The sequence below is a fragment of the Prionailurus viverrinus genome, chromosome B2 (genome assembly GCF_022837055.1).
Source record: "Prionailurus viverrinus isolate Anna chromosome B2, UM_Priviv_1.0, whole genome shotgun sequence".
Taxonomy (NCBI): Eukaryota; Metazoa; Chordata; class Mammalia; order Carnivora; family Felidae; genus Prionailurus; species Prionailurus viverrinus.
The window spans coordinates 78,828,498-78,841,876 of NC_062565.1; the positions used below are offsets into that span (position 1 = coordinate 78,828,498).

General features: G+C 38.5%; 1 protein-coding gene across 4 annotated transcripts in view; it reads left to right on the forward strand.

The window, feature by feature from the left end:
- The window catches only part of ORC3 (origin recognition complex subunit 3), a 61,868-nt gene extending 52,268 nt beyond the window's left edge, over positions 1-9,600 (forward strand). For 2 of the 4 annotated variants that reach the window (XM_047858201.1, XM_047858204.1), the window contains 6 exons: positions 147-226; positions 1,398-1,498; positions 5,158-5,299; positions 7,045-7,161; positions 7,898-7,977; positions 8,517-9,598. In XM_047858201.1, coding sequence (XP_047714157.1) covers positions 147-226; positions 1,398-1,498; positions 5,158-5,299; positions 7,045-7,161; positions 7,898-7,977; positions 8,517-8,622 — 626 coding nt within the window. In that variant the 3' untranslated portion in view covers positions 8,623-9,598. Of the gene's footprint in view, positions 1-146; positions 227-1,397; positions 1,499-5,157; positions 5,300-7,044; positions 7,162-7,897; positions 7,978-8,509 lie in introns of all 4 variants that reach the window. The other 2 variants (XM_047858203.1, XM_047858202.1) reach the window with 2 other exon arrangements.
- The last annotated feature ends 3,779 nt before the right edge of the window (positions 9,601-13,379 follow it).

Below are 13,379 nucleotides of genomic sequence, written 5' to 3' on the forward strand. Positions count from 1 at the left end.
TCCAGAAGCACAACTATACCTTTCACCAGCTACAGTTTTCTGTTCCCTTTGGTGCACTTTATTTCCCGTGGAGTTCTAGAAATATTTGTTCTTTTGACTGGAATGGATTTACCCTAGTTGCTGTATATTGGTTTTATATTAAAAAGCAGAAGCCAAAGAAGAAGAAGATACTTCAGGGCTACAGTCAAAGGGGCTTCAGAAGACAGACCTTTATCATCTTCAGAAGGTAAATTTTCCTTCCAACTGCGTCTTGCAACACTCCTTTTTTTAGTGTGTGCTCTAGATTAGCTCTGCCTGTGTTTTGTTTTTATTTTTCATCCACAATCAGGAACAAAGCAGATTTTGTAACACACTTATAAATTGAACATCCTGTTTATCTGATCCACTGCCATCCTCATTCTCTATTTACAAAGTCTGGAATTTACTAGCCAACATAGGTGGAAACTGTTCCTTCAGGCTTAGAATAGGAATTAACCAGCAGTAAGGAAAAAATGGGAATATTTGTTGCAAAAAGGTATCTGATTATTTATCTGATGCATTTGACTTTTTGTTTGATCAAACAGAAATCCATAAGAACCTAACCCATTAATTTTAGGGACTTGACTTTTTAATGCATATTCAGTAGAGAGCAGGAACTGAGCCACAGTACACCCAACATAATCTTTGTCAGTTAATTCTAACTTTAGGATCTTGGTTGTCAAAGTAAAGAACATTCTTTGTATCATGATACCAAGTTATGATAAATGTAAACTTTCAATCAAAGCAAGGCAGAACACATTGAATTTATTCTCATGGCCAAAGTGTAAGGATTTTTTTCCTTCTACTTATAAGTCCTTTTCTTTTTTAAGAAATTTTTTTTAAAATCTATTTATTTATTTATTTATTTATTTATTTATTTATTTATTTAGGTGGGGGAGGGAGAGACTGAGCGCACATGCACAAGCTAGGGAAGGGTGCAGAGAGAGAGGGAGACACAGAATCTGAAGCAGGCTCCAGGCTCTGAGCTGTCAGCGCAGAGCCTGATGGGGAGCTCGAACCCATAAACCATGGGATCATGACCGGAGCCAAAGTCGGCTGCTTAACCGACTGAGCCACCCAGGCTCACCCCATATAAATCCTTTTCTTAAATGAACCAATGGGTTGTGGATTGTGAGCACTCTACCGTATAATAGCAATGAAGTGAACTGCTCTTTTTCTTTTTCCCTGAAATAAACTTGATATATATTTGAAGCAAAACACTTAGGAGGAGAGATTCTTTGCAGACCTTAAAAATAAAAAATAAATGCAACCCGCATTGATCTTGCTCTTTCTGTGCACATTCTGTCTGTGGACCTAGAGCTCCCCTCTGAGTTTTCTGTTGTAGAATCACCAGAAAAAATATGTTCTTTCATCCATAGTCCTTATTGGAAATGAAGGAATTAAGAAGAACCAGTAAGAAGCAGACCAGGTTTGAAGCACTCAGAGAAAAAGTTGTCAACTTCATTGACAGTCTGGTGAGGTGAGTCTGTTGCTCTTAAGAGCTAAAAATCAGGCTATTTTCCCAATAACACTGGGGTGATAGCTGTCCATAGCCAATCCAGGGCACTTTCTCCTAGATTAGGCCTTATGCTTTTCAGGCCCCTTCATCTAGCTTAGAATTGTAATTTTGATTCATCCTTATTAAGATGTCTCATCAAAGGACTAGTTCATTCCTTTACTGCCAGTTCAAGAACACAGATTTAAATTTGATCTATCTAGTTCATTAGGCTGGGGTTGGAGGAGTGGGGTGTGAAAATAGAAAGCTGAGTGTTTTTTACCCTAACAACAGAATGTTTGCATTGCACTGTATCCTTGCTCTGCCTGTGCTGGGAGTATGATGGGTCTAGGCCAAGCCCAGAAGACACAGCCAGCTAGCCATAATGCCCTCTTTTATCCAGAGTAAGGCGCTTCTAATTCTAAAGAATACCAGTGCAACTTATTATCAGCACTAGATTCATGTTGAGAAATGTAATTTAGAAGTCCATTAGCCTATATTTTAAGATTATTTCTTTTTGGGAAACCCAGATCATTCTGATTCATAGATTTCCCAAGAGCCAATTTTATGTAGCTGTGTAGGATTTCCCACCTAAGCCACCTTTCAGGCAATTGGGACATGCTATAAGGGGGGGGGGGGGGGGGGAGAGAAGTGTGAAAACTAAAATGATTTAATGGTTAAAAAATAGGAAAAAGCTGTTATTTATCATTGCTTATTCTGTATTTTAATGGCAGTTCAAACAGCAGGCTAGGCACTGAATATAATCAAGTGCCAAAAAGAACAGCTCAGTTACTGAAGGCAGAGTAGTTTTCTGATAAATGACCTGTCCTTCTTCAAAGTGAAAAGTTCCATTTTCCAGGACAGTGTGGGAGCCATTGTTGCTAATCATTAGGGAGAAATTGCTAATGTCATGCAAGAGGTCCAAATGATCAACCAAGTGTGACAAAAGGTAGGTTAAAGTAAGAAATGTGTCATGTAAAAGTGATGCAATGCAACGTCGAATTGACCTGCTGGCCGGAATTGACCTTTTAGAACTTTAGTTAACCTTGCCCTCCTGTTCACCTTGCGCTACTGGGCTTTCCTGTTCTGTAGTTTTTGCCCCAGGTTTCTGGCTCCTTTCCTTTACCAACCTGTGGCCATTGTTATTGCTAAAAAATGTAGTGTATTTTAACATAATTGTAGGCTAAGTGCCAGGTTCCTTTCTGAGTTCCTACAAATCCCAAATTGTAGGCTTTGAAATCAAACAGCTATTCCTCTTTTGTGATCTTTGACCTAATTATGTCTGACTTTTTACCTTTCTGAGCGGTTACCGAAATAAAGTTGAGCATGATTGAATTGTGCTGTGTTGTGAAATCACAAAATTATCCATACTAGGATTTACTGTCTTTATCAAAATTGACTATCCCAGGCAGGAAGAGATTAGGATTGTAGCATGTTAGAACTAAAAGGGACCTGAGGAGTCATGTGGCACCTAAAGCCCAGAGTGAAGCTAGGACTTCTGGATAGTCACACAGTCCTAGTCTACTGACATCCATCAAAAGTCCCTCTCCATTTCTCCATACAGTCTCCAAGGAGACCACATCACAGATGTTTGAACAGAGTTTGGAGTCCTGGAGAAAAGATGTTTGTTAAAGATAAATATAAGCAATAGACTTTGAGAGACAGGGTTCTCCGTTTACCTTGAGCAGCTCTTGATGAAACTACTGAGAATTATAAGTACTACTTTCTAAGTTACTGTTTTCACCAGAATACAAACTTCAACTTTGTAGCCCTTGTTGACACTAAGTGGTCCTATCAGTTCCCACAAAACCACCTCTTTTGTTTGTGACCTCTGCTTCTCCCAGCAAATAAGCTGCAGAAGTATGCTTCTATGCTAATCTCCACATTTGCAGTTGGACAGAAATCCTAATGTGTGATGATGTTTTGTCACTGTTGTTGTTCAACTAATGTAGCAGCCCAGTGTAAACAAAATACAGGCATATATTTTATTTTGCCTCTGATGGAGGTTCTTTGAGGGTATCCACATAGGCCTTTTGCCTTGGGAATTACCTGAATTTCTAAACATTAAATAAATATAAAGATGTTAAAAAGGGAGAGGAGTAAAAATGAAAAATGTGAGATAATAGTTTTTTTCTGAAACTGACTCTGTCTGGTTGCCTTGTTTGATTTCCAGTCCTTACTTCATAGCAGGGACTTCCAACAGGGTCTTTTAATGACAGTCATTATAATGATTGGGGAGAGACAGCCTGAGGTTGGTGCACGAAGAGCTGATTACAAACTGGGTAGCCAGCCAGCTAGGGAGGCAGTTGATGTCACAAAACCTGTGCCAGAGGCTACAGCTAATTTAACCTTGAGTAAGAGGTTAGCAGTACTTAAGGTACAGAATGCTGATCCTTAGCGCCAATTCAAAATCCTAGACTTTGCCAGTGGGTTTTCTTCTGATGAACTCTGGGGAAGGAGCAGCATCTACAAGTGGAATGAGCAGGGGGCCAGGAGCTTTCTTAAGATGAGGAGAGGTGATGTGCATGGTTAATACCTCCATGTCCTCTTCTCCTTAAAGCTACTGACCACACAGGTGGAGCAGGTGTAGAGGGATTTTGTCCCAAGAGGGGAGACAGCCAGGACACGGGGAAGAAGAGGGTAATTTCTCTGGTGGCGAGGCTGAGGCAGCTGCTTTTTCTACCTGCACTTGGTGAACTGACACAAATCTGTCATGTGGCTAAAATATTTAAAGCCCAGGACAGGACTAAGTCCCCTGAATCTTTATGAAGGCATGTGAATGAACTACTTTAAACAAGTTAGTAACTTACTACTCTTACCCTTGCGTTGTGTTTGCCAAGGTTTCTCCCTTCCAATTTGCTACCCTCCAGGCCACTCAAGAGTGATGTCACTGTCAGGGCAAGCTGATAGGCTCATTAGACATTGAAAGTGAACTTTCTAATGCTTTATTTCCTAAGTTCAAATTTCATTAAAATTGGTTTGTCATCTAGCTCATAAACAAGAGAAAAAACACAAGTTTCAGTGGTTTTTCTAATTAAAATTTTAGTGATGAACAGTTGGCTTGTTTTCTAATATTCTGAAGCTAAAATTTAGCCTTTTCAGTCTTCGAAAGTAAAATTTAATTCTAACATATAAAAACCTCCCACGTATCATTTCTATGAAACTTCAAAAAATTTCCCATGTTCCCAAAAGAATTTCCTAACTTCTTAAATCCAGGTCTGTCTGAGGCCCGTGTTGTAAACCCTGCCAGGAGTTACAGGTCTGCTGTGGTAAGGAGTGTAGCTATCTTGGTTTTCTCAACAATTACTTCAAGAAAGTATTCTTTAATACTGTAAGGTATCATAAAGCTTTTGAGCAGAAATGTAACTTAGGTACATTTGTTCCTAAAGGTTTAAATCAGAACTGAAATACAGTTTCTTAAACTCTATTAGAGTCTGAAAGTTTTAAAAAATATTGTATGAAAAAGGTACAATTCTGAGTGAACCTGTACTATTATATTTGGCTTTTGTTTCATTTGTTTTTGGTTCTTGATTTTGCTTTTTAAGTAAGTTGCTCAGTCTTCCAGAGGACTGACAAAATGTTACACTGAAAATAAACCTGTCCTTATCTAAAAGCAGATACCTACCTCCCTTTGGCTGTTTCAGAGAATACCTTCTGCCTCCAGAGACACAGCCTCTGCACGAGGTGATGTACTTCAGTGCCGCCCACACCCTGCGTGCGCACCTGAACGCTGCTCCCAGAATCGCCCTCCACACTGCACTCAACAATCCTTATTATTATCTCAAGGTAAAAAGCCTGTTTGTTACTCTGAAAGTTTGATTCAGACCCCAGGCTTCATTTACCACAAAAATATTGTAAATTTGCAGTCCTAATAAATGGGGAGTTGGTAGCGCAGGATTATACCTCTTTTAGGTGTAAAAAAATTCTTTAGACTTTAGAGGGCATTTTCTAAGCCAGTGAATAATGCTGCCAACTTTCGATTGTGTGTAATTATCTTCCCCTTCATGTGGTAAAATGCCAGATCACAGGCACGAAGACACCAGAGTATAATGCTACTACTCTTGTGAAAATAAATGTTTCCTACAGACATAACATCAGATCATGGATCAAACAGTATTTAAAAGATCCAGATTGTTTCTGATATAAGAAATAAATAGTTTGGGATTTTCAATCAAAGATCTACTCCGAGAGAGTATCTCAAGAGCTGAGTATAGAGGATGGCCAATAATCTGGCAGGGATGAAACTCCTAAAACCCAGACATATTTGCTAGCTCCAAGAAGCTTTTCTTGGGGCACCTGGATGGCACAGTTGGTTGAGCATCTGACTCTTGACATCTGCTGAGATCATGATGTCACAGTTTGTGGGATCAAGCCCTGCGTTGGGCTCTGCACTGACAGCACGGAGCCTGCTTGGGATTCTCTCTCTCTCTCTCTCTCTCTCTGCTGCTCCCCTGCTCGAACACATGCTCTCTCACAAAAGAAACTTTAAAAAAAAAAAAAAAAAAGCTGTTTTTTAAACAGAGTTCAGTACAGTTCAGAGTTTTAAAAACTTCAGATGAAGCCATCATTTTAAACATTTCAGTAAGTTTATGTATACATGAAATAATCTGTTGGCAATTTGCTAATACATTCATTTGTTTTGAACTCAGCTAAACACCTAGAAATCTTGGCCCAAAAGATATTTAAGAAATGATTCCATAAAAATCTATGAAGAATGTTCCACTTTACTGGTTTTCTATTCCAAAATGGCACTCAAGCTAGCATGCTAAGCATTACAAGAGAATACTGAGTAGGAAGATAGAAATCAGTGGTTTTCAATGATGGTGGTAGTGGGGAGCTTGAATATTTCATATTTAAAGCACAAAATATTTTTACTATATAAAACACAAATTAAAATTTCTCTTCAGTGGTAGGTCACAGTAGAGATCTGGTATGATTTTAAGAGTCTTTGGGGAGGATATATTACAACCTCCATGTGTATGTATGTGTGAGAGATTGTCTCAGTAAGAACTATAGATTTCAAACAAGTTAAAAAAGATGGGTTTTGTAGGAGTTAGTTAGGATCTGCAGTGTTTGACAGCTTTTTGAGAAGTAACTTACAACTCTGGTAGTGGTATGTTGGTATTAATAGAGAATAATTATTGCTATAATTCCAAGTGTTAGAAGTGGCATTTTATTGAAAATCCCAAGAAAGTCCATAAACTTTTTATGGAAAATAGAAATGCATTAGGGTCTCTGAAAATAATAATGTATGATTAAAATCGAAAAATTAATAATTGGATTAAAATGAAAAATACACTTGTTTTCTGATCCTGATTATTCTTCCAGTGACTAGGAGGTAAGGGGATGATGATGAAGACCTAATCCAAAACAAGAGCTAAGTAACTGTTAGTAAATGCAGCTCACTAAATAAAGGAAACCAAAGACTCCATATACTGGCTTACTGAATTTAGTTTGAGGGTTCATTAATGGCTGCTTGTGTTCCTAATCATTTCTAAAAGGCAGACATCTTAGTTTACTGTTGTTTTTAGAATGAAGCACTGAAAAGTGAAGAAGGCTGCATTCCAAATGTCGCCCCGGACATCTGCATAGCATATAAACTGCACCTCGAGTGTAGCAGGCTAATCAACCTTGTGGACTGGTCAGAGGTAGGTCAGGGGGAAAAGAGCAAGCTGTATATTTGCCTCGCCATCCGTGACCATTCTCCTGGGGTTTTAATACTTCTGGTACTTTGGAACTCATCTTTCATTTTTTTAATGCCCTGTTCTTTTGTTTGGAAAGCATAAATCCCCTCATATTGCAAAATCTCCTCCAGATAAGCAGGTCATTCAACGGTCCCACTCCAAGTCCCGTGCACTCTGATTCCACACCTCAACCGAGTGAATTTTGTGAGTGTGCCAGGTCAAAATAAGTATGTGACCTACCCCTACAGTTAACAGTAAGCAGGAGCTAAACAGTTTAGGTTGGTTCTGTTATTCCACAGAAGTGTATTATTAACTAGTGTTTCCCTTATCACATAAAACAAAAAAAATATTGGAATAGCTATACAACAGATGTAGCAATCAGGAAGTACAAGGAATGCTTGGCAAGGCAACCGACGACTGTTGTTACTAAGATAAATAACTTCTTTCCATCCTCAGAAGAACATTACAAAGTTAACTCTGTCAGAGGCCCTATTTAACAGATGTCACCATTTAAAAATATGCATGATTGGCACCTTCTAAGAAGATTAGTTTTAAGAACCTGAAATTTGGTGCAATATTTTAAAAATGTGCCAGCTATCAGCAGCAGTACTTGACCTGGCTTCATACAGTCATCAAATGCAATAAAAGATACTTGGCAGTGATAGAGATTTTTATTTTCTTCTGTCTTGTCTCTCAAAAGGCTTTTGCAACAGTTGTGACAGCTGCTGAAAAAATGGATGCAAATTCTATAACCTCAGAAGAAAGGAATGAAATTATCCAGTATCCTTTTTTAAAAAACCAGTTCTACAATGTCCAGGTTTACATGGCGTATAAGCCTATAGTTTCTCCAGACTTATTTTAGAGATTTATAAAGATGTGCCCCAGACAACATTATTTCTTGTTAATATTAACCATACCATCCCAGAATAACTTGTTTCTAAACACTTATTCCAAATTTAAAATGAGACCAAATCCCAAACTTGTATCAAGGTCATACTCCCGAATTTAGCAAAAATGTCCCATAACTGTCATTGTAATTATGTTTTTCTAAGGTGATCGATGATGTACTATTAGAAGTTGAAGGGGAAGCAATTTTCAGACTAAGAAAAATTAGAATTAGGTAAGCTTTAAGCACTTTACCATTCATGTCTTGTCGACAGTGGATTCTAATTACATTTGATGTTTTCCAGTAAGGGTTACGGTTTAATTTAGGAATAGATATTTGAACTTTACTTCAGTTTAACAACTGATGTTTTAACATTGAGATTTTAACCTTTTTGTCAAAAAATATGGCAAATTTCCTTAGCCGCAGCCTCCAGTGCTCGATTTATTAGAGCTGTTTCCGAACTAGAACTTTTAGGATTTATAAAACCTACCAAACAGAAGACTGACCATGTGGCAAGGCTAACATGGGGAGGCTGCTAGAAAGCAAAAAGGACACCAGTCATATTTATAAACCACCATGAGACTGTTGGCGAGAAATGTATAATCCTTGTGTGATGCTTCACCACAAATAGACTGCTCACCACAAACAGGAACATATCAAAATACCTTTGGAGTACTTTAGAATCCAACAAATGATATGCTTACATTTTAACTAAAACCTCTCGCACATTATCACTGCAGTTTTCAGTCATTTCTAAATTATAAATGTTCTTGAGCACACATAGTTTATAAATGTAATAAATTCCTTTATCCAGGAGTATAAATTCTTTGCAGTTTGTTTAATAGTACTCATTACTGCTCCCTCAGTTTCTTGAACTGGCATTCCTCCCTTTAGTAAATTGTGTAGTAAGTAAAATGAATATTCTACAGGTTTATTTCTCCTAGTGACTAGAGGTTCTAAAACTGCCTCTGCTGTCCCATTTCCTTTAGTCTGAAAAAAATTTTAAATCCCAAGCTCTTTGGCTTTATGCTTAAATACAGTAAATATTCTACTTTAGAATGACCCATCATGGAGTTGTAGAGCCTGTAAGATCTTTACAAATCACATCTCAATCTTAGGATATCCAACTGAGGAAAGTAAAGTCCAAATAGAATGACATCCGGATCTCTTCCATAACAAGAACTCAAGACAGTGAAACAAAGCTACCCCGAGTTCATTATTTAATGTTCTACTCCCATGAGAGTTCTGGGACATATCTTTAAGAGTATTCACTTACCAAAATTACCATGAAGATAACGACCACAAGGGGGAAAAAATCAAATTCAGTAGAAACTCGCTTGTTTCACAAACCTTAGTACGAACTATGTAATTATAGGCCTTTTTTGTGTGTGCTGAAGTCAATTTTAATGTAGAAGTAATTAAATTTTAACATAAAGACTTTTTTTTAATGTTATTTGAGAGAGAGCACACACTTGCACACAAGCGGGGAGAGGGGCACAGAGAGGGAGAATCCTAAGCAGGCTGCGTGCTGTCAGCAAGGCTGATGTGGGGCTCCATCTCCTGAAGCAGGAGATCATGACCTGAGCTAAAATCAGGAGTCGGACACTTAACTGACTGAGCCACCCAGGTGTCCCTAATATAAAGAAATTTAATGGATAGCTTAAACCTCAATCCTGGAGTGTGTAAAGACATGTCATATAGTATAGAGTATCTTTGTCCTCTCAACATGATGGGCTGAAATGACATTATTGGGTAACTGCTCCCTTCCCCCTCTTTCTGCTCCAAAAACAAAAATGTTAGATGCACTAGATCTCAAAAACAAATTGTCAAAATGTTGCCAGGCTTTAAAACAAAGGGAAATCCCAAGGTACCAGAAATAAAATCAAATGCATGCCAGAAGAAAACATTTAGCCCTGTAGAGCTGTTAGAAAGACAATTATCAGAGTAGCATTACTCTGAGGTAAATGTCTTATCATCTTAAAGATGCCAGGATTTCTCATGGAGTGGTAAACACCTGTACATATGTGCACAAAGAGCTATCAACGTGGAAATTAAGGAATTTGTGATATGCAGACACAAACAGCACCACCATAAGGAAGAAACTGGACACAGAGGCATTTGACACTTTGGAATCCATAAAGGCAGAGCCTCTGTCAAATGCATATGATTAGAGCAAAGAATAAATTCCTATTCTGTGAAGTCTCCATGACTTACCTTCACAGCAACTAGCTCAGTATTTTTTTTTCATTCCCCTCCAGTCAAATGTGCCTTCACCATGTGTTTCATTTTTGGTAACAGTTGGTAAAATCTAAGGAAGGGGAATGTATGGATAATTTTGAGGATTTTCCACCTATTGCCTATTTAAGCGAGGCAGTTGACAATGGGAAAGTTTTCCAATATCCCATGTCTTGTTAATATGAAGACACCATCAATATCTACAATGTGATTTCCTCCAGCTTTCAAATGGTGCCAGTGAGCACCAGAGAAAATTATGTTTAGAAATTATGAATTTCAAGGACACTCAGAGCAAATTGCTTATTATACTGTAAGGTACAGAGGAACTGGCCTCATACAGACAGGCTTACCTCTGAGGTACCCTGAGAAGTCGTAGCCCTGCTTTCGTTTTTCTTTTGTTGGGCATTTAGTTGAATTCATGCTACCTGAATGCGTATCATGCACTGAACCACTTTTCTTATTACCTACTTTAAAGAATAGGTCAGAGTAGCAAGACGGAAACTGTTGTTTTTATAGTGAATATCCAAAAAAGCTATGAAATTAAAGCTCATGAAGCTCATTAGTGGGATTTCTGGAGCATTAAGTGTCACCTCAGTTCTGCGTCCATTTCTTAATATAGTAAAACCAAAATACCAAAATGGGATATTCTGATTCCTTACATCTTTGTTCAATGAAATACTACTCTGCAAACCCTGTAGTAGTTTGAAATTCATTAAAAAACTGTTTACTGAGTACATACCATACTCTAGGCACTGTTCCAGGCACTGTGATACTTCACTGAACAAAGATCTTTGCCCTCACTGCCCTCTAACAGAAGAACAGATAATTATATAGTTATGTGTTACAGAAAAAAAAAGAAAAGCACAAAACCAGGATATCAAGCTGCAATTTTAAATAGTAGTCACAGCAGGTCTGAGAGGAGTTTTTGAACAAGTTGGTAAAAGATTTACCCCTGAAGTTTTATAGACGTGCACTGTTGGCAGAGAACAGCAGGAGTATACAAACTACATGGGAGGATCAGGAGGCAGCCAATGTGGGATAGGCAGGGTGAGCAGGCAAGAGACCAGAATTAAGGAAGGTGGGGTAGAATGCATGTAATTTAGGGCCCTGTAGACCACTGTAAAAGTCTTTGACTTTTACTTAGGGTAGGAAGCCATCTAAGTAAAAGATTTAGATCTTTAAATGATCACTGTGACTGCTATAGGAGACTGGGAGAGGTGGTAAGGAGACACAGATGAAGCAAAACAAAAACCACAAGACCACAATTGGGCAATCACTGACTAAGGAAGAGATGGTGAGACTGGAGACGGAACCAAGACTACTAGATGGACTTTTTTGGCTGAGAAACTAGAATACAGATGCCATTAACTGACTGGGAATGATGATTTGGAGGAAAAGTTTGAGAGGCAAAAATAAGGAGTTTGGTTTTAGACATAAGTTTTGAGACCTCTATTAAACATCCAAGTGGAAATGCCTCCATAGACTAAGAATATAATATTTTTTAACATAATTTCCTACTTCTATCAAGGCAAATAAGTTTCTTTAAAGTTTATTTTGAGGGAGAGGGAGAGAGTGTGAGCAGAGGAAGGGCAGAGAGAGAGGGAGAGAGAATCCCAAGCAAGCTCTGCACTTGTGATGTGGGGCTCAGACTCACGAACTGTGAGATCATGACCTGAGCCAAAACTAAGAGATGCTTAACTGTCTGGGCTACCTAGGAATGCAAGAGGTTAATACAATCTTATGTCTTTAGGATTAGATGTGGTCACCAAACTGAGTATGAACAGAGGTGGCAAGGAGCCCAAGGTTAAATCCTGGGGCATATGTATGTTTTAACATTTAGAAAAATGAAGACTGAGCCAGCAGGGAACAAGAAAAAAGTTATGTAGAACCAACTGAAACACTTTTCAAGGTCAAATGTTGATTAGATTTAGCACTGTGGAAATCACTGGTAGTTTAAATAGAGTAGTGGAGAAAAGTCTGACAGGCATCCTGTATCAAATGACCTAACAAAATGTCCAAACTTACCACTAGTCCTGGGAAAGCCAGCCATACATTGTGTGATGTAACATGAACACTACAGCAGCATCTTGTATTAAATAAAAACTTTAGGGACGCCAGAGTGGCTCAATTGGTTAAGCTTCCAGTTCATGGTTTCACTCAGGTCATGATCTCACAGTTCATGGGTTCAAGCTCTGCGTCAGGATCCATGCAGCCAGTGTGGAGTCTGCTTGGGATTCCGTTCCCTCTCTCTCTGCCCCCTCTCCCCCTCCCCCTCCCTAAATAAACTTTAATTACTTTAGACCTAGCGTCCAGTTTACAGTTTACAGTTCAAAGTGATACAAAAGGTTAAATTAAATGACACTATGAAGAAACAGTCAAGAAGACAACAGGTCTAGTTGTTCCAGAAAGTCACAATCTTGATTTAATCCTGCTTTAGGGAGAAAAAAAAGCTGCAAACGATCTTTGGGGAACTAATGGGAAAATCTATGGCCCGCGTGTTAAATTAGGGAAGTATTTTAAGTAGAACAATGGGATTAAAGTTCTGTATAGAAGAACCATCTTATTCTTAGGAGATAAATCATGTATGTGTTCTTTGAAAGTTAAAAACACACATATGAAAGAACTATGACAAGGTAATTTTTCACAGTAAGTTGGTCACTTTCTATGAAATTTTCCTAATAGAAGTTGGTGAAAAGGGAGTAAAACTAGAAAACTCTTGACTTTTGCTGTAAAGGTGGTAGCAGAAAAAAGGGTAATAGCTGGAAGAAGGATCACAGGATCAAGATTTTTCTTTTAATGTTTATTTTTGAGAGTGAGAGAGCTGGTGCCAGCGTGAGCAGGGGAGGGGCAGAAAGAGAGAGAGAAAGAATTCCAAACAGGCTCCGAGCTGTCAGCTCAGACCCCGATGTGGGGTTTGAACTCACAAACCATGAGATCATGATCTGAGCTGAAACCAAGAGTTGAGGCTTAAGTGAGCCACCCAGGCGCCCTCGATTTTTTTAATAGCACATTTTGTGTGCTTTTGGGAATGATCTAGTAGAAAATGGATGCAGTAATAGAG